The 24,384-nt window shown below is 41.8% G+C and overlaps 1 protein-coding gene across 2 annotated transcripts; it reads right to left on the reverse strand.

The window, feature by feature from the left end:
- Positions 1–179: 179 nt before the first annotated feature.
- On the reverse strand, positions 180–24,359 carry LOC137193972 (glial cell line-derived neurotrophic factor). 2 transcript variants are annotated; one of them, XM_067605467.1, is made up of 5 exons: positions 18,399–24,359; positions 17,436–17,744; positions 3,672–3,742; positions 2,250–2,469; positions 180–2,035 (listed from the first exon to the last, which is right to left on the reverse strand). In XM_067605467.1, the coding sequence occupies exons 2-5, from the start codon at positions 17,548–17,550 to the stop codon at positions 1,527–1,529; spliced, it is 915 nt and encodes a 304-aa protein (XP_067461568.1). In that variant the 5' UTR covers positions 17,551–17,744; positions 18,399–24,359; the 3' UTR covers positions 180–1,526. The 2 variants fall into 2 exon arrangements, with proteins under 2 accessions (XP_067461568.1, XP_067461569.1); XM_067605468.1 differs by lacking the exon at positions 18,399–24,359 and having other exon boundaries at positions 17,436–17,845.
- Positions 24,360–24,384: the final 25 nt, after the last annotated feature.

Below are 24,384 nucleotides of genomic sequence, written 5' to 3' on the forward strand. Positions count from 1 at the left end.
TTCAACCAGCAGGTGGTGCAAGAACATTAAAAAAAGTACAGGTTAACCTGTAGAGGGGAAAAATAGTGTTAGTTATGGTCACATCCTGTACTCTGTCATTGTAAAGGTAAATGTAATGAACAGTTATAACCAGGTGTATATTAAAAAAGAACTTTATTCCCTTCGAGGATAATGCCATACAAAAATAAATTTATAATAATAATAATAATAATAATAATAATAATAATAAATGACATACTGGTAGTGTGTAACTGAATTACTCAACCACTTTAAGATGAGAAATGTTGAGGTCCTGTAGTATAAATGTTTCAGTTGTTTGCTGTAGATACATTCTGGACACATAAAACTGATTTTCTGTTTCCATTATAGTTCAGAAAAGATGATAAAATGACTCAGTATCAGCCACAACAATAGAGATCAGCTGTCAGACTCAAATGTGTGAGGCACGCTTAAGCAGATGTATTTGTAAGTACACCACATCATTTCACTGTGGGTCAATTTGTTTCTGAAATCTGTTATTTATGTTTTTTAATAAATGTCTGTCTAGGGTGAAATGTGAGAAAGTGTTTTTAAGCTTTGGCATAGTGTTTTTGTTTTCACATTTCAGAAATATTAATGGCATCCAGTCTCGTTCCACTCAGAATCAGCTGTTCAGTCCAGGTTTATGAGGCATTTGACAGCTCGGAAAAAGAAAATCAGCACCTTTATAAACAATGTACGGGAGCAGAATAACTGTCAACATGAAATCTAAATCTTGGCAATAAATAGATATTCATCTACAATATAGAGTTCGTAAAAACAGCTCTCATATGAAGCTATAATAAATAAATAATTTATCAGAAATAAATATATTTTTACTTTTATACAGTAATACATGAAGATGCATGGCATCCATTTGGCTGAGTTCACCTGAACATAGAAAATGTAATGTCCCTGTTTTTGTGTGGAAAAAAAAAAGATATTGAACTTCTGGGAGGAGCTGTCTTCACTGTGAATAATAGTGAACATTGTATCAGTCTCATTTTTTTTGTTTTTTTAGTCTGAGTCAGAATATAAACACAGTGTCAGTCCTTTAACTGTGTCTTTTCTTTATGTCTCTTGAGCTTCAGCCTTCGGGTCTCACCCAAATCAAAACAGTCTTGTTCACATAAAGAGTCTATTTTATGAGTAATAACCGGTCTGGGGTATACTGCTTTGGGTACCAGTTGAAAACAATTCACTCTTTGAAGATGCAAACAATAAATCCAGACTGTGATTCCCTGACGACCTCCCCCTCAGTCTCTGATTTTGACCTTTGCCCTCAGTTGTTCAGCTGCACCCAGACCTCTTCCTCCTTAACAGGAAGTGAACAAGTGGTCTCCATCACTTCCTCTGCTCTGTGTGTGTTACAGCGCACCCTCTCTGGCTCTTCCATGCACCCCAGCTTTCTCGCACATACTGTAGCATCCACACTGAGCCTCCTTTCTGTTCAAGACGGACAACAGCTGACCTTTCCCTTTTTGTCCCCCTCTCCCTCGTTCATTTCTTCAGCCAATACACATGCAGCTGGCAGCAGATAACGACTGAATGGTCCTCCACGTGGTCTGAGCATCCATGAAGGAAACTGGCTCATACCGGTCGGGCCGGCAGCAGGGGTGGCTGCTGACCTTGCGGGTGGTACGCCGGGGCAGCGAGCCGTTCGCCAGCAGGGCTTTGAGTGCCAGGTCGTAGTTTGTTCGTGAAGACTGACAGGAGCCCACGCAAAACTTGAAGAGGACAATCTCATCTGAGTCAAAACCCAGTCCTAGGTCCCGAACCTTCATCTCTCTCTTCTCCACACGGCAGTCCCTGCTGCTCTGCTTCAGCTGTTTATTACCTTTACCCTTTCTGTCTCCAGTTCCTGTCTCTTCCTCTTCCTCCTTTTCTTTCTTCTTCCTTTTCTTCTTTTTCTTTGGTGATCCCTTGGGTTGAGGTTCTGAGGGGTCAGAGGAGCGTGGAGAACGCCCCACCCAGCGACTACTGGGATGGTCGTCCACCTCATCCATTACAAAGGGGTCTGAAAAAGAGAGGAAATAAAAGGAGTGGTGGACAGGGAGAATGACAAGTGAATAGAAATAAAATACACCAAAAACACCCCATGAAATCATATGAAATACATTTTGATGGCTGGGATACAAAGCAGATCCCTGAACCCGCGCCCTCTTTCCACTCTAATACTGTCTACTACAGCAGATGTTCTGTAAATTACACTTTTATAAAGGCTTCAGTACCATATAGAGCATGCCAAGTAGAGTAAGGGTCACTGTCATCTTTCTGCTCCTCGTCCCCCACCAACTCTGGCAGTGTCACAGGAAGCTCTCGCTCCTCCTGGCCTCCCAGCAGGCCCACAGCAGGGCCCGAGTCTGCTCCCACACCAGCTACACCAGTGCCAGCTTTCATATGAGCTCCTTCCGCCAGAGGCAACAGAGACAGGAGCACCCACAGCAGCACCTACAGCAGGCAGAGGACAAATGAGAGACAGACTTCTTTAATTAAAGAAACAGCTTCCTGCCACAGCTGGAAACAAAGCTGATGAGGACGGTGAGAGTGAACCATAACATTAAAGTTGCTGGCTGTAAAACCAAAACAATGAGCTGAAAGATGCTAAAACACTCCATAGAGCTAAAGGGAACAACAACACCATTTACGTAACACTTGGAGATTTTTTCCATTGTTAATATAAAGATACCTTTACCTTTAACACAGACAGGCTAGCTGTTTCCCCATGTTTCCAGTCTTTATGCTAAGCTAAGCTAACCACCTGCTGAATCTATAGCTTCATTTAGGATACAGACATGAGAGTCGTATTAATTAGCATGATATAACTCTTGGGAAGAAAGCGAATAAGCATATTTCCCAAAATGTCAAACTATTACTTTAATTTTTAAATATTTGTTTCTTTAATTTTTGATGACCCATTGTACTCAACTACGTAGAGTTCTGCTTTTTGCTTTGAGCTCTTTTCTTTCATAAAGAAGCTTACTTACAAAGAAAAGATAGTAACAGTCAGGATGCTGTATTGGTGCTTTCACGGTGACCATATAAAGTAATAACACTTATAACTTTTATTTATGTAGCACTTTTCAGAAACAAGTTTACAAAGTGCTTTACAGATTAAAAAAAACTGATAAGGATAATGAGATAATACTCATACAAGCACATCAAATCCAAAAGCTGTATGAAGGAGCTACAGCTACTTTTACTTAAGCCTTTTTCATCAAAAGTGATCTCACTTACTCTTAAGTAATACTTAAGTCAAATAACTTTCTTTCCACCCCGGATTGAGCTTTGTCCACTGGCTTATAATTTAGCAATGAAAGCTTCGGCTCTGACATGGTTTTATGGAAAGCTCATTTCTGAGCGTGGTGGGAATGGATTTCATTAACAATTTATACCTACACATAACCCATCCTCTGGTTTATAGAGGTCTGTAGAGTTGAAATGAAAAATGATAAGGGGAGGTTATTTGCAGAGATGGTGATTTCATAGAGGACGATGGCAAATAAGGATAGTGCGAAAAATGGAATGGAGTGGAAGAGGAGAAGGAAAGTAGAAGAAGAGATAGAAGATAACAGGAAGAAAAACAATATGATAAAGAAGAAGAGGAATGTTTCAGGGTGATCTTTTGGCAGTGATGTCTGTTTCTGACAAACCTTGGCCTTTGCTGACATTACAGAAGTTATCTCTTTTCTATCCTTCCTCCAAACCCTCCATCGGGTCCCACCTGGAGAGAAAGAGAAAGAGAGAGAGAGATAGGAATGTAAGAACAAGAACAAGGCTTCACTCTGTCAACTTTCCTCCTCCCAGAACTCTCTTTGAAAAGGGTAACATAAACTAAAGGCACAATATGCGGGCAATATGAAGTCTATACATTCACAATTGTCCAGATACTGTAAAAAAAAAAAAACAGCCCTGTGGGCCCCTGAGCAAGCCGACGTGTCACATAAATCACGTCCTCAATGCATGAGGATGGCGTGTTTGTTGCCGCTTCAGTAAAAGACCAGTGTTTGCTGCCAGCCAGTGTGGCTAGTGTTGGCTTGTCAGTTCATACATCCATGCAAACAGCCTCAGTCCGGCAACAAAAGGCAACATCTGCGATATACTTGTCAAAGGCATTCTTCAGGGTTATTCCTGTGGCAGAGGTACAAGCAGGGGGAACCAGGCATAGCGAGAGCACTTCGCGGAGGTCCTGGACAAAAACCACAGAGATGCAGGACAGGTGATAAGAAATGTCACGGATGGAGATGTTTATATATAGTACGTGCAGTGTGGAAAGTTGCACTGGCTGCAGCGTGCCACCCATCCTGTAACATGATGTCATTATGTGAAACTCAGCGGAGATTAGAGCATCGTGTTCGGCAAAAATGGGAGTGATGCTCAGTGTTAGGTAATGTAGATGTTCCTCGTGTATGTTACGTCAATTTATTGACATTAAGAAGCATTATAAAGGGTATGAGAAGAAATTAATGGTTTTGTCAGACTATTAGTCCAAAACCCAAATATACTCTATGTATTCAGTTGAGACTGAAAGTTCATTCTTGATCTTGGAAACAGCAGCTGACAAAATATCGTCACCACAAGGCCAATCAGTAGCTGTTCTGGACCTTTTGACTGTATCGCAGGATCCTCCTCAAAAGTTTGCACAGTTCTCATGAACTGTAGATGTTACAATTTCCATTTTTTCTGAGCATTTTAAACCTGCATTAACTGATTTTTTGGCCACTTGGGGGCAGCCGAAACAAGTTGTGAACACAACTTTGATATATTCACACCTTTTAAGTTCATATGTTGAACTTGTTAGCAAGCTGTTGCTTATTTCCACATCCAGCAGTTGCAGAGCATCATTATCATTCATTTGGAGTCATGTTTCTGTCCACCTGGTGAATGTAAGTCCAATATTCACTCTCTTTTAGCTCTGTTTTTGGTCTCTATCAACTTCTGAGGGAAATATCTGTCTCTTTAGCTGCTAAATGCTCTACTCTCTTCACCAGCAAGTTGCTAACTCTGTCTGTTTGCTGTTTGTGGCTGAGCAGGTAGTGTACAGTGTTTTTATAAAGCTTTTTATCTGAAAACAGCTGTCTACTGCCGATGAAAACAACACTATGAGAGCAAACAAAACAGTAAAGTTGTATCCAGGCAGCTAAACAATGAGCTGAAACTTGCTATAAAGCTCCGTATAGAGGGCAGCTGCAGAGTAGGGTGATGATTATCTGTAGGTTCACCACTATTAGTGACACCTCTGGTATTACACATGGTCATTTGATGTTTTTGTTATGAAAAATATATATAATAGCCAATTTAAGGGCTTCCTGTGCATGTATATTATATTAATAATGATATGGAGGGTCAAGCAGCAGGCTGCCAGTGATGGCAACACGCTAGCTAGCTTAAGACACTGTTAGCTGGTTGTTGCTAAAAGACAGAAGTGAATATAGTTTGCTTTTTAGGGCTGTGTCAAATATGTGGTTCTGTGATGCCTGAACACACTGTTGAGCCTTCTCAGTGTCGTGAGTCCAACTCAACAAAACACCAGTTCTTGAGAGGATGCCCCCTTGATGACCCCATAGACTTTCCTGCAATCTTACACTCAAATACAGACACTGCAGGGCCCGATGATAGGTCAAAACATTTAACATTAACACCAGGTAAATGCTCACCCAACTTTTGGCACAGTTCACTACTGTATGTGTGTTGATAACTTACATATAAAACAGAGGAAAGCAGCAGATCCTCACATTTGAGAAGCTGGAACCAGTAAACGTTTGTCATTTTTGCCTGATAAGTGACAATGATCAAAATTGCTCTTGATTAACTTAATAATTATAATTTCAAGAGTTGTTGTACCGTCTGACCACTGGGAGGAGCCTCTGGTTTTCAGACCAGAGACTTCTGATTGTTCCAAAGTCAATACTCAAAACAAAGGTGATTACTCTATTGCTGGTGTCACTCCAAGCAGGCCCTCCCACAAAGTCTCACAGAAGCCAAATCAGTGCACGAATCTTTAGAAGACAGCTTGTTTAAGATTTAGCTATCAGCAATAATCTGTTTAAGTGTGACACGAACAACAGATTTGTGTAACAACATTATGTCTACAGATACACCCAACATCTCTGAAAACCACATCTGTCATCTCTGCAATGCTTTGCATAACTTTGGCACTGAACTACAGCAAGACCATACGCCCATAGTAACGTATTCAAGCATGTACTGTTCATGTATTTGGTAGATTTCACTGATATGTAGTGTACCATGTTTATTTAAAAGTCAAAAACAATCCCAGCAGTTCTGTCTGTGCAGCGAGATGGAAGACTGACAAAGCGTTACGGATCACAGGTCACGATAAGAGTAGTTGATGCATTTATGCAATCCTGCATGGTCCAGCTGTAGTGATCCACTGGAAAGAAAAGGCTGCAAAGTGAAGTTACAGACACTGAGGGGTGAGAGAGGGACAAAGAGACAAACTGAGCATAATTCAGACAGACAGACAGAGTACACGCCACGGCTGCAACCTAAAACCAAACTGTGCTGACTCCTCGGCCCTCCATCTCCCTCTGTCTCCAAGCTGATTTAAAACCTGACAGCAGCGCGAGACGGGACGTAAGGGGATGCAGCATGCAGGCCTTGCTCCACAGATCTTCACTGGGTCTCGGGAGAGGTGCCATTCTGAGTCCCTAATGCCACAGCTGGGAGTGTTTAGCTCATTTTAGATCAGCGAGCGGGGAGTCTACGTGGGCCTGTCTGCTGGTTCATTTCACCCCAGCACTCTGAAGCTGTTTACAGCTTGACGCCTCCAGCCTTTTCAGGGATGAGGTGGGTGGGGGAGTTGAGGGGTGGAGAGAGGAGGAAGAGGAGGAGCGGGACACTGGTCCTGAAGACCTCCAGACTGACACAAGCCTGCTGATGGCATGTGTATGTACAGTTTCAAATCCAACAAAGTTCATGTGTGTTTCTATGTGTGTTTAGAGAGCAGAGCATGTGTTTCTTCCTTGTGTGGCTGATTAAAGCCTTTGGTTTGTACATCAGGCTGGATGTCTGCAGCAGGGGAAGCCCTCCCTAAGCAAAGATAACCCATAAAGATGGAGCCAGCTACTATTTCCAGAGCTTGTTCTTCTGTGCGTTGTTATTCCAAATACTGTTTAAGTGCTTGGAGAGGATATAGGTGGATTTTGTTTTGAGGGTATTTATAAAGTAGGAGTGGGGAATTACCTTTAAAACAAAGGCAGCCACCACAAAAGTAACATTAGTTTACTGAATTTTTTCACTGAGGAGCAGTATGCACTAAATTAGGGAAATTAGAGTTTTTATTCATCATTACCAGCATTTGGTCCTTCAACTTACAGTTTAAACTTCTGACTATCCTGCCCTACAAAGCCAAAACACAGTAATTGTTTTACCATATAAAAATTATTACGCCACAGAAATGTGGTTTCTGGTGGGAAAAAATGTGCATGAAGTAGAAAACAGGGGTAAAATCCAAACTGCAGTGGCTGCAATCTGGTTAGTTAAGGCTAGCTGGTGAGATAGCCTCAGCGAACGCTAATTTACCCACATTTTTCTGTTTCCTGCAGTTGGAAAAATACATTTAGAGGATCCAACACTTTAGTAAGTGAGTTTTATGCCACATAAATAAGTCAGTAGCTGAATATAATCATAATGTAGATAAAAAAGTTACACCAGATAAACTAGTCCTGCTAAAAGATTAGCCTAGCTTAGCAGAGTAGCAATAACTGCCGGCTCTGCGGTGTCTGACTCTAACTTGGGGGAATTCATGTGATTTGATGAGGTTAAGCAGCCTTAAAATACATATTTGTTTGTTTGTTAATTACAGAATAATTTAATACATAATTTCAGTTGTTCAAATCGACAAAAAAAGCTGAAGAAGAAACAAAAGCATGTTTGTAAATCCTGCGTTTTCCCTGAATGTTTTTTTAGGTTTTATGTAAAGTCTGTGACAGTTATTGATAATCAGCCTTAAAGACATAAAATTAAGGTTTTACTGCTTTTAAATCTGTTACACATTTGTCTAAAAGCAAACATCCTTTTTAGCCAACATCGCTGTCTTTCTCTGCCTTTGTACGGAAGCATAAGTAATACAATAAATCAATAAGTTAATTCATTTTAAAGATGTTATTCAGACTTCTATTATTATTGCTATTTCCAACAGAGACACATGTTTTCTAAGGAAAGAGGCAGGGCAACATAACATAAATATGTTTCTTATTAGTGATCTTGGTGCCTACTGTATACTATTACATCGTCAGACCCGGGTTTTGCCCACAGAGCCTCTATAAACCTCTCACGTAGTAAAAAAAAAAGAAAGCTCCGAGCTCTCTGGTGTTTCACCTCTCTCTAAAAGCCAAACTTCTCTGATAATGACCTCCTATTAGAGACACAATATTGTTCTCTGCTGTGCGCGCATGCATGTACGTGAAATGTTCTGACCTCCAGCTTTAACCTGTCACTACTGCAGTGCCTGATTGCAGGAGCGAAGAGGAAAACAGGGTACAGTAAATCACCGCCGGCTCAATAAAAGACACCTGCGGTGTAAGAGGAGATGCGGGAGAGAGAGGCAGAACACCAGGAGAGCCGTCTGATCACTACCAGACACTGAGAAATCTGTAGAAGTCCCACAAAACGCAACACAATGATATCTGCTATACATGCACGTGCCCCACAGCTCTGCATACATGTATCCAGAGCAATGTGAGAACTTGTTTTTCCTCTAATCTTGCTTGTGGCGTTCTAATGACAGTTCTTGGCTTCAGGGTGTAACGCCAAGCATTCACAGTCTGACGTGATTGTTTCTTTTATCTTTATCTGAACTGAAATTAGTCTGAGGATGGATTGTGAAATCACAACAGATTTTCTTAGACTTTAATGTCTAGTAGTCATGTTATTCTGTAGAGCGATCTGCAACTATTTTGATAATCAAACCATTTTCATTTTTAAGTAAAAATGCCAAACATTTGCTGGTTTCAGCTGCTCAGATGTGAGAATTTGATGGCTTTCTTTGTTTTACATGATAGTAAAAATAATATCTTTCAGTTTTGGATTCATGGTCAGACAAAACAAAACATTTGAAGATGTCATCTTAGACCATGGGAAATGATAAAGAGCATTTTACACCATTTTCTGAACTTTTATAGACAAAGCGATTAATGGATTAATCAAGAAAATAATTGTCAGATTAGCCAATAATGAAAATAAATACATACCTATTCATTTTAATTATGCTTCATACACATTAAATGTATTTTTTTCTTGTTTAATGTTCTTTCTTCTCCTTTCTGACTAAACCAATTTCACTCTTCTGCAAATAATGACAGCATGTCTTAACTATTCAAGGCAGCCACAAAGTCACAGTCAGAAAAGCTAGAGGAGGAGCGATAAGATAACAAATATTGGGGTGAAAAAAATCACAAGGAGAAAAAGGTGAAGAGTAAGGGGAATTAAAAAGGAGAATGTTTTTTTTTCCAGAGAAAAAGATAATTAGACCACTAAATGGGAGAAGTCTAAAAGCAGAGATAAGGTGAACACAGGGAAGCGAGGGAATGGCCAAATGAGAGTGCAGAAAAAGAGCGCAGACTGAAAGCCAGTCAGTCTGTAATCCCATAATCCCTGGCAGGCAGGCAGGATGTAATTGCTCGTTAGTGCCAGTTTCCACTCTGAGGCCTGTCACTGCTGGAAAACCACAGAGCGCCGCCAAAATGAGAAACAGATAGCAGATCCCATGCCTCGGTTCAGATCGGTAGGTAGGCCCCCCACCCATACCCCCTCCCGTGAAATACACACACATGTGTGCACACACCGCCTCACTCTTTCTGTCTGTTATCCCTTTTATTCTCCTTCCTTTAACTCATTTTTGGTCATTTTTCAGCCACAAACACACACATACACACCCTATCTTTGTCAGTTTCTCTCCCACACATAAACTCAAGCACAGAGGGGGCCAGGGTAATCAGAGGTGTGGACAATACAGAGCCTGGAGGAGGATGGTGAAGAGTGGAGGGAATCTGTATGACCTCACTCCTCGTTGCGTTTCTCCCACCAAGAGGTTTTATTAACTGACTGACAACATCTGAGCTGTAGGTGTTTGAGAATCTTTCAGGCCAGTAACAGAAAGTAAAGTGTGAGAGAGAAACATGTGGGGAGGGAAACACCGGTTAGCTGAGAGGAATCTGTCAGGAGCAGCGAGTGTGACGGTGATTAACATGAACCGGGTTTGACTCCAATCTCTCTCCAAAAACCACAAGACAGTTTATTCACCAATTTATTAGTGCCAACAAAAATAATTGAATAACTGACTAGACGGTTGATTGAAAATTAAAATTACTCACCAACAATAATAATCAATTGATAATTTATGTTATTTATGGAGCTAAGATACGTGACATTTGCTAGTTTTAGTTTCTCACGTCTTCCTCTGTTTTGGGTCACAGTGAATAACATTTAAATTGAATATTTCATCGACTGTTGGGTTGAGCAAAACAAGCAATGTGAAGATGTCACCTTGGGCTTCGGGAGGTTGTTATTGGCATTTTTCACTATCTTACATTTTATAGACTAACCAATTAATCAAAAATAAGCATATATAAATAGTTGTACTGTTTTTCATGTAGCTGGGAACAAGTCTGAACCCTTAATCATTTGCATCATTAGATTCATCTTATATCACCTTGGAGCTATGGCTTACATGCTAGCAAACAGTTACTTATTTACACGTCCAGCAGACACAGAGAAACATTATCATTCCTTTGAAGTCACGTTTCTGGCCAGTATTCACTCCTTTGGACTCTGCTTTTGGTTTCCACCAACTCCTGAGGAAAATACCTGGCTCTTTAGCTACTAAATACTCCACTATGTTCACCAGCTAGTCGCTAACTGTGTCTTTCTGCCGCTTGGTGCTGAGCAGGAAGCTAACAATGGGTTTATTTTAGTTTTTTTGCTGAAAACGTGGCTGAGTGCAGCAGCAGTGGAGAGGGATCCAAAACAGGAAAGTTGTAGGCTGTTAAACCAAAACAATGAGCTGAAAGATGCTAAAGTGCTCCATAGAGCAGAGTTTGGTGATAATGCTCTGTGGGTTCATCACTACAAACAACACCTTTCACATTACATCTAGTCATATGATCCAGTGCTAATATAAAAATATTGATTAGAGCAGCTTTAAGATGCTTTGTACATATTATTATGATGATTATCTTGCTGATTATCTGCTTGTGAAGGGTTAACTAACCGCCAATTATGGGGAACAGTACCTCTTTCAAGCTTTGCCTGTAGGGTTAGACAATACAACCTGGATCTCATTAGAAGTACCTATTAGAGGTAAACTTATTGGTTGCCTGATGATAAACCTGAGTGATTAGTGATTTACCTCATTGACCCTGCAGCTTTCTCTCCATACCAAAGAGAAGAGCTCCAGACAAAGGTGTCTAATGGTTCTTCCATGGGATAAATGAAGCAATTTCCACAGAGAAAAATGTGTTTGAAGTGTAACAGTTCTGGATTAACACCCTCACACACGCAGGTTCAAGCTGCCAAAGGTGCTGTGGAGAGTTACTGCAGGTCATCAAAGAGCCAAGATCAGTGGGTCACAACAAGCACATACATAAAAGAGTACATAAAAGTGTCATCCGTGACCAGCACATTAACCTGGAGCTGCAACCCTGATGGCATTATTAAGACAGAAAGAGCTGCCACTAAAGCCACCTGGCTCCACTAATGGAAACATGTTCTCACTGTGAAGCATCATCACTGTAATAGAGCTCACAGCAGAGGAAACTAACAGATAGTATGGGGCATTTGGCAACCAAGAGAGCATTACAAAATGACAGCAGTCTCTAACACTATCAAGTAAAGAGGAATGAATATCAGTCCTGAAATATATATGTATGTTATGTTGTATTATGTTTATTTAGTTGCATAGATGTCTCAGACACTCCCTTGATGTTTCCAGTGAACTAATCACTGTAATTGTTGTGGGAGGGCACTCTGCCAACTCCTTCTCTCATAATATGCGACTGTTGCTGTCAGTCTATCAATAACATCATTATCAAACATCATTAAACTATAGTTGCATAACAGTGCATCAGTTGCATAAAAGGAATGTATCGTGCACGTTTCCAGGTCTATATTTTTATCCTGGAATGTTTTAGCTCCTGTCTCTTTAAGGCCCCCCTACCCAATGAGCCCACTCTGTTCTGATTGGTCAGCTCCCGGGAAGCTGCTCCTCGGGAGACTTTCTCTGGCTACGGAGGCTACATCAGCAAACAGTAGCAGGATTTCAATTCTTTTTCTTGTTCTTTACTCAAAATCAACAAAAAAAAACAAAACTCTGAAACTTTTCAAATACATCCACACATGTTCAAATCCAATCCAAAATATGCAAGTAGACAACACAAACAACCCATGGAACAACGTTAGCAACACACACCCTTAGCAACAAAGACTACAGAACGATCTGATGTCACTTTGAGGAGGAAGTAGAGGTAACCGTAAATGAAGTGTTCACAGAAGGCTGCAGGGCTTTCGACTTTCAGGTAGCATTTTTACATACGTTCACTTCATGTTTTGGAACTTAAACTATATTTAACATAAACATCTAGCATTAAAACAGTGTAAAATGAAATCAAAAAAAGCATCTTTAAACTGGTTTACAGTACACAACCAGAAAACTGAAACAATGGTAGAAACTGTAAAACATGGACAGCAAAGGGTTTCTGGTACGGTAAGGAGCTATAATGATCCTGCTGTAGGATTTTCCACATCAGCTGTAATGTCCATGATGTACAACGGCCTCTACAAGATTAAGCGTGCAGGGTCACTGGAAAGTTTAGCTAATGTGCAGTTAGTGCTAATTACCCACACAGAGACCCACAATGCAACAGACTTATATGTGTCTTGTGATCCAATCAGATAAATTGGACGGGACACCATCATCCGCTGAGCTGGGCCTTTTTTTTCTCCCATGAGCGCTGAGATAAAGATGGCCTCCTGATGCGACACATCTGCGTCCTCACCGTCTCGCTCTCCTTCACCTCGTTTCTCACTGAGGCAGTTTCCCTGTGTCCCTGACCCTAATAACCCAAATTCCTGCCTGATTAAGTTGGTTTTAAAAGGAAGCCACACAGAGAGCGGTTGGGTTAGCCTCACCTTAAATGGGAACACATTTTAGCGGTGTTGGAGCGGTGATCAGAGGGTAGGATTTCATTTTCCGTTGTTTGTAAGGACGGCGGCGCTGAAAAGGCCGCAAAGGGGGCAGAGGGAAAGAATGGAGAGGGACGAAGAGGAAAAGATAGCAAACATACACACACACATACACACACACACACATACACACACACACTCTGAAATCCAGTCTCCCACCCTTGCGACCTTTTCTTGCTCCCATTTCATGTTGTTATTTCTCCAAATTAAGCCCACACTGAGCCCGAGAGTAGCACTCAGAAAAGTGGCCATCAGTGACTGACACACACACACACACACACACACACACACACACACACACACACACTGGTCATTATTAGCGTGTCTTGTGTCTGAGTGAACCAGCGCTCTCCAAAGTGTTTCCGTGTCGCCCGCTTGCGCCCCAGACAGGCTGGGTTTAATGACCTGGCCTGATAGTTCAAAGCAGCCCTCAGACGCTATGATTAATGAATCTGACCTGCTAATTTCAGAAGAATACAGCTTATTGTATCAAAAAAAATTCTCACAGACACAAACACTGCACTGGGCTAGTTAACATTCTTGTGCATTTTGAGAAAAAGTTGTTAGTTTAAGGAGGGAGATTTTACGATAAGGACAGGAGTTAGCTTTATGTTTCATCAGCGGCTCCACAAGTATGAACTGCTGCTTTGTTCTAAATAATTTAAGTTGTTTGAACTTGAAGAAGCCAAAGTGCTCAACAACAACAAAACAATTCAAGATCAGAGAAAGAAATAATTCCCCTGGCATACTTACACAAGATTGTCTGCTGCTACGAAAGCAAGGCACCCAAAGAACAGAAGTAGCATGGGAAGCATTTGTCTGAAGGAATACATCTAACAAATTGAAATTCCTTGTTGTCAGATCATGCCTCCTTCAATTTGCCCTGAAGGAATCACTGTGGTTCGCTGCGTACTCTAAGCACTTCCAGATTGAAGTTGCCCTGTGGCACTTCAGGTTGCATAATCAATCTCTCTCACTGCACTCTCTCCATTAGCGCCGGGGCAAAACAACCAGAGTAACGTTACACGTTGAGGCTGAGACTCAGCTGAAGATGAGACACACATCCATCTTTTAACAACTGATGTGCACTAATCTGATGATGTACACCACTTTAATGGTTAAATATTTAATTGCATTATTGCTATAGAGGGAGCAAAAAGCCTGAATCTGTTGCCTGTAGAATCAAACCCTGTCACTGTCTCTAATGATGCTCTTTATGTCCTCCATAGTTTTGTGCCTTCTAAGCAGTCTGTACAGTTCATCCTTTGTATTAAAGGATAGGTTCACAATTTTTCAAGTCTGCCTTAAAACAATGTTCAGGCGCCCAAATGAACATTGAAGTAGTTTTTTCTTGCTGTAATCATTACTCCTGTTCATACAGGCCAAGAAAATATTGTTTCTAAATGTGCTTCCAATGTAAGTGATGGTCCTCCTTCTGTGTAAAAATGTATTTAAAAGTTAATTTAAAGTTAATATGAAGTGTCAGCTATCAAAATTAGTCAATATCAAGTCAATATCTTTCAACGTTACAGTCTTTTTAGTGCCGAATTCCCCTTTTTGTTACTTTCCCTCCACTGCAACTCACTGTCAGAGAAGTTGCTCTGCAGAGTAACTTTTATGAAACCATTAAAGTTACATTACAAGACTTTGGACTTCATTGGATGATTTAATGAGCCGTAACAATATATAGATTGTTTGATCTTACTGTTTGTTCCTGAAAATGGACATGATGCCTTATCAGATTACGAAATCCAAGCATTATAGCGAATTTGGATAATGGAAGAACAAGGTGAGCAGAAATAAAAACTATGCTGTGAAAACGGAGAATTGAGGAGCAAATGTTAATTTTATTAAGTCTATATGTTGTTTTCTGAACACAGCTAAACATTTTTTTTCCACATAGCTTCCATATTGCAGAAATGTTATTTCTAATTATATGGATGAATTTATTATGTTCTTAGCTGTGCTGAAACTAGGGCACTGAGGCAACATTTAAACTCTTTTTTTTTATCACATTCCATTCAAGTGTACCAGTAGCCATGACAATGTGACGGTGAGTCAGCATGCACAACACCAGGACCCTGAAACTGAAGCAGCTAAATGGAATCCAGCAATCATTAATTTTATTAATTACACCTGTTCATTTCCTACTGAGACATGTGCAAATGTCACTCCTGAAAAAGGTTTATTCAGATTTTGTGCTCATGATTGATCAGGTTTAGGAATCTAAGCCTTATAGTGAGTCTAGTTAAATGAAGACAAGGTCAGCATGAAACTACCTTATATGGCCATGAACATTTTTTTTAAACATTTTGGAATATTTATTAAGCTCCAAAAGTAGATGAATTTATTCTTGCTTTCAGCTTTTTCCAATTCATTTCCCCTGGCTGTAAGTTGAGGTAGATTCTTATGTTTTTCTTGGCTTCTTTCTAGAGTTACAAAAAATTAGGTTCTTTACCCACAACATGAGTCTTGAAATGGAAAAGATTTAAGTTATCTTTGGAAGTAAAGCATCAGGTTCTGCAACTGAAAGCTCAGTGAGTAATGAGGACAACTGTGAGAGGAGGACAAACTGTGTTACAGCCTGTTTGGAGCCACAATGGCTCCAAAATACATTTGTGGGGATCCTTCTATATAAATGAGTGGCAATAACAAGAACTTATTTTGTCGTTTTTATTACAAGTGTTGAACTGACTCTCTGCGAGCCTGAGGAGCAGCACAGAACAGTACGAGAGCAAAAGAAGAGTTAAACCCCTAACACCAACAAACGGCTCGCTGGCTCTCGTAAAGCTGCATGCCAGTTAAAACAAACCAGACCACACATCAGGAGGCTGCTGGTAAAGAGAGCACGCCAGCCCCGCCGTACCTGACCCTCGACAGGGCCGCTGACCCCGTAACCTTTGACTACAGGAAGTGAAAGCTATAGCAGCGTGACGGGGGAGTGTGAGATGCCTGAAGCAGAGGCGATGCTCTCATGTTCAGCCTGAGAACAAACCTGAGATTTTCAGAGACACGAGTGAAGAAAAGGTTGTTTCATGACATTTTTTTTTTTTACAGGCTTTTATTGGGGGGATGCCAGCTTGGGATGTGCGACATGTCTCAAAGCTCTTGCACACTCATGCTGAGGAAAAGAAAAAAGATGAAACATCAAAGCAGGATTCAACTCTGGACATCAGTCCTCTAACTAAACTATGCCTGTGTTCTGAGTGTGTGAGTCAGTGGGTCATTGAGTCAGGCACTAAGTATGAAAGTTCATCTACGAACGTGTGAGTCAGTGAGGCATCATGTTGTTTCTTCATCTTTAAGTGGATGAATCCTGACAGAATGCACAGTTTGGGATGGAAAGTTCCACAAACTGAAACTGTAAGTGTGATGAAGATAAAAATCCAGTCTTGAAGCTGCGAAAACACTTAAAATAGGATCACTACTGATGAGATCAAAATAGTTTCATCTGAGACTGAAAAGAAACTTGCTTGACTTCCAGCACGTCAAAACACCTGAAGCTTAAAGACTTCATCTGCCCCAGATCCCCTCAGAGGTACCAGAGAGGAGGGAAATGGATGCAGCTGTGTGTGTGTGTGTGTGTGTGTGTGTGTGTGGTTGTGTGTGTGTGTGTGTATGACCAGCACTTTGATATTTAGATTTGCAGCCCACCACAGAAGAGGGTCACACTGGAAGACTTCCTGACTGCCACCGTTTCCTTGCCAGCCAGAAGAAAACACACACACACACACACACACACACACACACACACTATCACACTCTGATTTATATTTCTCCCCATTTCAGAATCATCTTCTCGCACCTTCAGACCACAAATAAAAAAACTTCGCTTCATAAACACAGAAAACAAACACCTTCACCATCCTCCTCCCAGAGGGCGTTTCAGGAACACTTCCAATAAACACTGAATTAAGTCCAAAATACTTAAGTCCAGGTCACAGTGACCCCGAGAGTGAGAGGAGTCTGAAACAGCTGGCAGGTGCGAGCAGGGAGGTTTGGAGCTCAGAAAAAGCCACTGATGTGAAAAGAAATCAAACAGCCACTCCAGTGTTGTCACAGCAAACAGAAAGACAAGAGCTCTGACAAATGACATCACAGCAACATTACGGAGGGAAAATCTAGTGATATTCAACAATATTCTTCGGGAAAACTTTGACATTTCTCACTGTAGTTGATCAAATCACTATAAAGACATCCTTAAAGAATCTTACCGGCTGTCCTGTGCACACTCTGCTCCAAGTGCGCACCAGAGAGGACAGGAAAGACGCTTGTCCCACGCTGGGTGCAGGTCATGTTTTTGGCTATCCATACGCTGCAATGTGTCATGTTTTTCGCCTGATTGTCACAGCGTGCAACTCTTGAGAGCAGGCTGTCCCCTGTGAGGCTGAAGCAAACATGAAGAATCCATCTAAAAGCGGCGCTGCTTCAACGCGAGAGGCGCCTCCTCCTCGTGTTTGCGCGGCCAAAATCCTTTTCTCTGGCCGGTCTCCTGTCACCGCTCCTCGCAGAGTCTCAGCACCCTGAACAAGAACAGAGAGGGTGGTTAGTGGATATAAGACAGTTAACCTGCGAGCTTCCAAAATGTTGTCAAGGTTTATAAAGGGTCTTTAAGTTTGGGTGAAATATCTATAAATATAAAAAATATATATTTTTTAAAATTTATTCATTTTTTAAAAATCAATTTCCCAAATCAAGTATTTTATAAAATCAAGTGCCTCTTTATGAAATGAAACAAGCCTAATTTTCTTCATCTGCCACCTCCTGTCTTGTTTCAAGACACTTGTTTCTAGAAAAATCTTGAAACAAGTCCCACTCTTTTTTGGAGTTATGTCAATAGCATTTCAGTTGTTTAAAGAAATGCGTATTTTAGGTCGGAATCTGAGACCAAATGAGTTGTTAGGATGGACATTTTGCAGACGGAAAGCTACCCGGGACAGTGAAAATAAACTTTACAACCGCCTGGCGCACGCAAGCTAAAGCCCATATTAAATCTAATTAGGTAGGAGATTGTTTGTGGTGAGATAAACAAACAGTGGGTGGGAGAGGACAGACAAACAGAAGTGTAAAAAGAAAATTTTACACTTCAATTTGCTACTCGTCTCCGCTGACTCATGTCCAACCATCGCTTAATGAAATGAAGCCAGTTTTTCAGGCACGACTCCCCGTCTCCTTACCTCCAACAACCTGTTCAGTCTTGCCTCCAAACAGCTCGTGTGGATAATGAGTAAATAACACCGCGGGAAATTTCTCACAACATGTTCTGCGTCTCTTTAAAGAAGAAGTCAAGGTCGAGACAATATCAAAACCTCCAAGGAGACTCTCTGCGCGCCCCCCTGATGAAGGACGAAATCGCAGAAAATATCTTTGTTTTCTTCTTTTGTGTGTCAGTTGGTCTTGAGCAGATCTGAATATGAAGTTCAAATTGGAAAAAAACGCTGTCCTGTCTGTCAAAATATCTTTCGTGAAAGTGAAAAGTCCATGCGTCACGCCTTTACGCAGCGTCTCCAAATGTGCCTGACTTGCTTTCTAAAAACTCTCTCTTACTTGGGACTCAGGTATCCGGTTATCAGAGCCTCTGTCGCTCCAGTATCTTCTCAGGAGTCTACTACACAGCTACTAAACAATGTCTACAATGCCCCGCAGGACTGGAGGCTATGCGTAAAAACAGCGCGCCGCTCCGCCTGTCAGAGACTATGTGAAACTGGAGCGCGGTGGCCGCTGTTCAAAGTGCTGTGATTTTTCTTCCCCATCCACATAGCTCAGATGTCTTTTTGTTCCTCCGCGAGGAGGAGGAGGGAGATAGAAGTGTGGGGGGGTGGGGGGTGGGGGATTATATAGACGGGGATCATACAGGACGGTCACGGAGCGTTTCTGGAAAAGTGTTCCAGTGGAAGAATCCGCCGAGTGACATCTGTCTTTTACTGTTTACACTCACAGTGTCGTAAATGTGTTTCACTACATTCCGTTTGCCATTCCACTAGGAGCACACACAGAGTACAAGCATGGTGAGACACACATGAGTGATGAATGCGCGCACTGTGCACACACTTATGGGTGTTTGCCCAGTTCTGCTCTGGCTTCTTCAGCAGACTGATTCACCTGCTATCCAGCCTGAATGATGGACAGAGAGGAGTGGAGGAAGGAGCTGGGACACACTACAGACCCCTGCTCACTGCGCACCGGCCCGCCCGGTCCCCTCTCCACCCTCCACCCTCCGACACACGGAAAGGTCCACCAGCTGAGGCACTCCCTGCAGGGCAAACACTGAGGCCCGCCGAGTACAAAGGCTGGGTAAACAGCTCCTTAGCTTTCCTCTCCGGGCCCACTCTTCGCGCCGAGGCAGAGACAAATGCAGGGAGGATCCCTGGTCTTTGCCACGGCGCTATTAATAGTAGCGACCAACAAGGCAACAATGCACACAGCTGAGGCGCTTGACATGCAGGAATGTACCGTCAGATAATAAGGATGAGCTCAATAACAACAGGAGGGCAATTAAATGAGAGATCAAGAAGACAGACTCATGAAAAAGATGTACAAAACTTTCTTTTCCTGATATTAACCAAAACACAGACCTACTTTACTCCTTAAACACACTTGAAACATTATAACACACATCACACTGATTTGCCAGTCCTCCCCTCTTAAAAAGATCAGATAATAACCCCCAGAGTGAAAAATGTCCTCAATAAAATGAATCACTGTGTAAACTCAAGACAGTAGGCGGGTGGCACACATAGTTTCTGCAGAGGGCACCACGCTGCACCCAGCCCCACAAATTTAAGAAGTGTGTGTGTGTGTGTGTGCTTTTCAGAAGTGTGTCATCCATCACTGTGAGTGATGGCGATGAACTGGTTCGGCATTGTAAGAGGCTTTGCAGCTTGACACTGTTTGTACACCCACAGTAAAACCCCATGCAAGCACAACACACATATATCTTCAACACACACAAACACACACACACACACAGGTTTAGTACACACCTCCTCTCAAGTTCCAGGAACATGATGCCGGCTGTTGTGGAATTTCTTCATTTCCTTCTAAAAATTTAAAACTGAATTTATGAGGACAACATTTTTAACTGGGAGATATTAGATTTTTATGATTTGTACTATTTATTTATTGAAGGTTGACTTTTTATTCTCAAGAAAGTGCTGCTGTCGCTTTAGGATGTCCATGCATGGCGGTTTCCATAGATACAGGGTGCTGGTCTGGGCCTCTGGAGCTGCTTTAAGTCCATGCAAGTTCAGGACCGGATAGGGGAGAGAGTGAGATTTTGGGTGGTGACAGAAAGACAGAAAGGAGAGAGTAGAGTGGCTCTCCAGATGTAAAGGACAGTTAGAGGTTTTTTAAATTCCCTCCAAGGTTTCTCCAGTTTTTTTCTGGAGGCACAGGTCACTGCCCTCAATGCTTGTCCCTCCTCTCTGTCCCTTTTGTGCTCTCTCCATCCAAAGGTGCCTTTCTTTCTTGGGCCTCTTCCAGCTCCCAAGTTTGTTTTCACTTTTCAAGTGGAACTCCCCTCATCCAGCAAAACTGTCCAAAAGCCCCCTGGCCAAATCTGCAAAACAAAGCCAAATCTGTGGGACAAAGTCATAGCTAGAAAGTGAAAACAGTGAGCTCCATAACAACACGTTTCCACATTAGCTGAACAAGTGAATGTAGCACAGATAATCATCTCTGCAGTGATTTACACTTCATCAGAGCATTTCAAGGCTGCGTTCCCACAGCCGTCCTCCAGATTTGTTTGGATCACTGTTCATACAAACAAATCATAAAGCAAAGCACCAGCGTGTGGCTTGATTAGAGGCGTTATAATGTGGATGGATGGAGGGTGAGCAGAATACAAAGCATGGGAGCTATAGTAAGACTTCAGTATGTCACTCTGGCCTTATTCTTATCTCATGAATAGATGGCTGAATTGGCATCATTTTTGATAATCAATTTACAATTTCATTCATTTATTAACCAAAATATATAATAAATAATTGTTGTTTTTTGTTTTATATCAATTTCAATAATCTCACCACAAGATCCATTTAGTAGCTGTTCTGGAGCTTTCTGTTATATCACATGATCTTCAGCAGATGGGGTTTGCCCAGTTGTCATAAAATTATAGATTTCAAATTTCCAAATTTCTGGTTCTGAGCACTTTAAGGACTTCTCGTGCATGTTGACTTTTAAATTTAGATGAAAAATTCATTCTTGACCTTGCAGCTGACAAAATAATCTCACTGCAAGGTCAATTTAGTTGCAAACCATATGCTCATCATCATGCGATATGATCGAAAGCTCCAGAATAGCTACTTTCACAGGTCAAGAATGAACTTTAAACTTTTTAGGTCCAACTGATGTCACCTTCAATCATCCCTCTTTGCAGTCAAAAATAATGTCAACATGTTTTTTTTAAAATGTTAATAGTTTTGAACCATTAGAATGATGAAAAAAGGTCTTTGGGGAAATATCAGAAAGGCGCCTTTTTGTCTCTGCTGGCTGGGCGGGCATGTTGGAGGCTTGTTTGATTGACGTTCGCTGGCAGGCTACTGCTGTTACACTGTACAGAACAAAGTAAACAAACTGCCTTAGTTACACGTCATAGTCAGACAGTGTGTTGCTAACAGGGATTTTGAAGAGCAATGACCAAAACAGCATCTAACAGGTCCGAAGTACATTTTCATGCACGTTAACATGTTTAATGTGCTGCAGCTGAGCAGCTAATTAGCTAAGTAGCATACTAACTGATGTTAGCAGTGCACTTTTCCCTGGTGAATGTTTGGCTCATTCATCAAGCTAAGGTGCAGGACAAGACGTGTGTCCATGTTTGCAAGTTAAATAAGAAGGAGGCTTTAGCAGGAAAGCTAATGTGGGTTGTCCAGAGGGCTCTTGTGTTGCGTAGCAGGATGCTATCAGGCTCAGTGTGACCGTCTGCTCTCCCGATGACAGAACGCCACGTTATCTGAATGGTTAATTAAAATAATGAAAAATTAAGGGGCACAATCATGAAATCAAGGAATTTAAAATAAAAAATTTCTTCCTTTTGGTTTCTGTTTTTTTCTCAGGAGAACACTGATTTACAGAGCAGATATGTATGCTATAGTAGACAAAAAAGGCAAGTTCATTTCAGTTGGACTTTCAGTCAACATGGACGAGAAATCCTTAAAGTGCTAAGAAAAAACTGAAATTTGAACATCTACAAATCCATGACACCTGGGTAAACACCACCTGCTGATAAAGATCATGTGATATAGTCAAAAGTTCCAGAACAGCTACCTTGTGATATTTGTCAAAGATTTTTGGGTTTTCAGTTTGTCAAAACAACTAAATTGAAGATGTTGGGCTGGGAAATTTAAATGGACACTTTTCCCACTACTTTCTGACTGACTTCATTTAAAACTGTAGTTAGTTGCAGGCACAAAAATGATTTTGTCAGCTGGATAAAAATAAAGATGACGTCAGCATGAATGAACACAATATCGTCAACTTTACAGCTGTTCAGAACTGAATCTACAGTAGTTACATTTGAGTCTTATTTTGCAGTCTTCTGCAAAGGTGCAATGTGTTGTAAAATGCGCTATTCATAAGGAGCAGAGACAGTAATTTGTTCTGTCTTCCTCTCATACTTCATCTTAAAGGATACATCGCTGACTGAATGAAGTGTTTTCTGATTTACAGATGTTCAAACTTACAGATGTTTCTAACTTGCTTCTTGCCTCTGAGCACTTGTTTTTGTGATGTTTCCATTGCAGCATTGTAGAGAAACAGAAATCGGAAACATCCAACACAAGGTCTTGACATCTTTTAACAATTCAGTGTCATCTTCAAAGATTTCTGTCATCCTGAACAGGCCTGTAGGCGTGTCACATGCAGAGACAAAGGTAAACTGACTGAATGTGGGACACGGTGTGGAGGGTATGTTGTTTTCCCTCATCTCAGCTGAACCAGCATTAAGTAAACACAGGGAGAAAAGGGCCCTGTCTTCCTGCATGGGTGTCTGAATGGGTGTTTTCTCTCCCCATTCCAACTCTTTTTACGAGGAGTTTAAATTTCAGGCCCGGAGGTCATGGCCTCTCCGTTCCAACCCTACAGAGAGGAGGTGGGGCGGGGAACCTGTCGCCGAGAATAAAAGGCCCGTCGGCTGAAGAGGTGCAGGCGCGTTCATACCCCTGTCTGCCGGACGAACAGGAACGACCGCCTCCAGCCGCTCAGCCAGCTGCCTCGGGGCAATCCCAGGTGGCAAATATCCTCCTGCCAGAGGCGTGAGGGAGCGAGCATTCAGTCCCACCCAGTGCAGGTCAGGAAATCTGTTGAGTCAGAGTAGTCAGAGCTCGGGGAGGTTTTGGTGACCGGTGAGGCGTAACGTGTGTGTGTTAGTGTGTGTGTGAGGTTGAAGTTTCTGGAACCCCATTAACAGCAGGATGGGACGGTCCAGCGGTGCTTTAAGGGCCCTTGGCGTCTTGTCCTCTCTCACCTCACACCAATACTGACTTACAGCAGCCGCAGCTGGACGAACAATACTCCTCTGGTTTATGGTGATGTTGTGGTGTGTGAATGTGAGTGAGAGTTTCACGGCTGCAGCTGAATAGTTTGTGTGTGTGTGCGTGCATGTAGTCTAACCCCACAACAGGTCTCCAATGGGTCCCTCATGGCTACAGCAATGAAACAAGATCCATCTCAGAGTTGAGCAGGTGAAGAGAGAGAAATACACAGCACAGAGATGGGAACGGACAGCAAAATAAAGGGTGGGGGATGAGGGGAGTTTTGGGGAGGGGAAAGTGACAGTCGGAGAGGGACAGACATAAACACACATGAGAAAAGGAGAGTACATTAGGGAGGAAGTCCTGTGGATGGGGATTGAAAAATGATTTCCTCTTAGCTCTGCAGGTAGGAGATACAGAGTACAGAGCAGGAGAGGAAATCCCCTTCTCCACGCTCCTCCGTTCCATCCCTCCTTCATCTTTACTGTGAGCTTCCTGCAGTTTGTAACCTCTCAAACAGACTAATGGACACACAGACGGTATAATAATACCTGTGGTACGTTGCATATGAGGCCCCATCGACTATAAGCACAATAGACAGTGGAATTGAAGGCTACACTCTGAAGAGCCATCTGCAAAGAGCATCAGCTGTCACATTTAGACAGAAGCAAGGATGAAAAGTACGTCTGTT

Source organism: Thunnus thynnus, chromosome 12, assembly GCF_963924715.1.
Source record: "Thunnus thynnus chromosome 12, fThuThy2.1, whole genome shotgun sequence".
In the NCBI taxonomy this organism is placed as follows: Eukaryota; Metazoa; Chordata; class Actinopteri; order Scombriformes; family Scombridae; genus Thunnus; species Thunnus thynnus.

Bases quoted from the DNA above. Each gene is read 5' to 3' on its own strand.
- LOC137193972 (XM_067605467.1), bottom strand. From the start codon at position 17,550: ATGACACATTGCAGCGTATGGATAGCCAAAAACATGACCTGCACCCAG. The intron at 3,743-17,435 runs GTAAGATTCTTT...CTTTCTCTCCAG, and splicing joins GAGTGTGCACAGGACAGCCG to GTGGGACCCGATGGAGGGTT. The intron at 2,036-2,249 runs GTACTGAAGCCT...TCTCTTTTTCAG, and splicing joins TACTTGGCATGCTCTATATG to ACCCCTTTGTAATGGATGAG.